General features: G+C 39.9%; 1 protein-coding gene across 1 annotated transcript in view; it reads right to left on the minus strand.

Moving 5' to 3' along the window:
- LOC119593337 (neuropeptide-like protein 31) overlaps nt 1-194 on the minus strand; it is a 698-nt gene extending 504 nt beyond the window's left edge. Inside the window, exon 1 of the mRNA XM_037942263.1 lies at nt 181-194. Coding sequence (XP_037798191.1) covers nt 181-189 — 9 coding nt within the window. The 5' untranslated portion in view covers nt 190-194. The remainder of the gene's footprint in view (nt 1-180) is intronic.
- Nucleotides 195-481: the final 287 nt, after the last annotated feature.

Below are 481 nucleotides of genomic sequence, written 5' to 3' on the forward strand. Positions count from 1 at the left end.
GGAGTTTTTAATGTAAAATCTGATAAATTATTGAAATCTAAGTGAATAAGATACTGACACAATACCTAGGCATATTATACAGATATCAAGCGTGATCAAGTGTGGCTTCCTTGAAGAATCACCCTTTTATGTCTAAACCACAGGTGTGTTGATACATATCCCATAAAGTTTTATACTTACAGACTTCATTTTAAAGACCGTGTACTTATGAATGCATCGTGAATGTAGACCCAGGATATATACTACAAGCAACCTTCGAGGTGTCAAGTGCCGAGGTTTGGCTTTAAGGGTGAGGAACCCCAGTGGTTGCGAGCAATCACGACCCTAATGACAAAGCAACAATGTGTTGGGTTTTACGTAAAGGAAGGCTTATAAAATTGTATCATATTCCTGGCTTCCTGTCTCTGTCCGCCACTGGTGCAAGAACCGGTTATTGCTGTTTAAAGGCAAAACCTCATGAATGCAGACATGGACACAGACG

This window comes from Penaeus monodon, chromosome 32, assembly GCF_015228065.2.
Source record: "Penaeus monodon isolate SGIC_2016 chromosome 32, NSTDA_Pmon_1, whole genome shotgun sequence".
Classification (NCBI taxonomy): Eukaryota; Metazoa; Arthropoda; class Malacostraca; order Decapoda; family Penaeidae; genus Penaeus; species Penaeus monodon.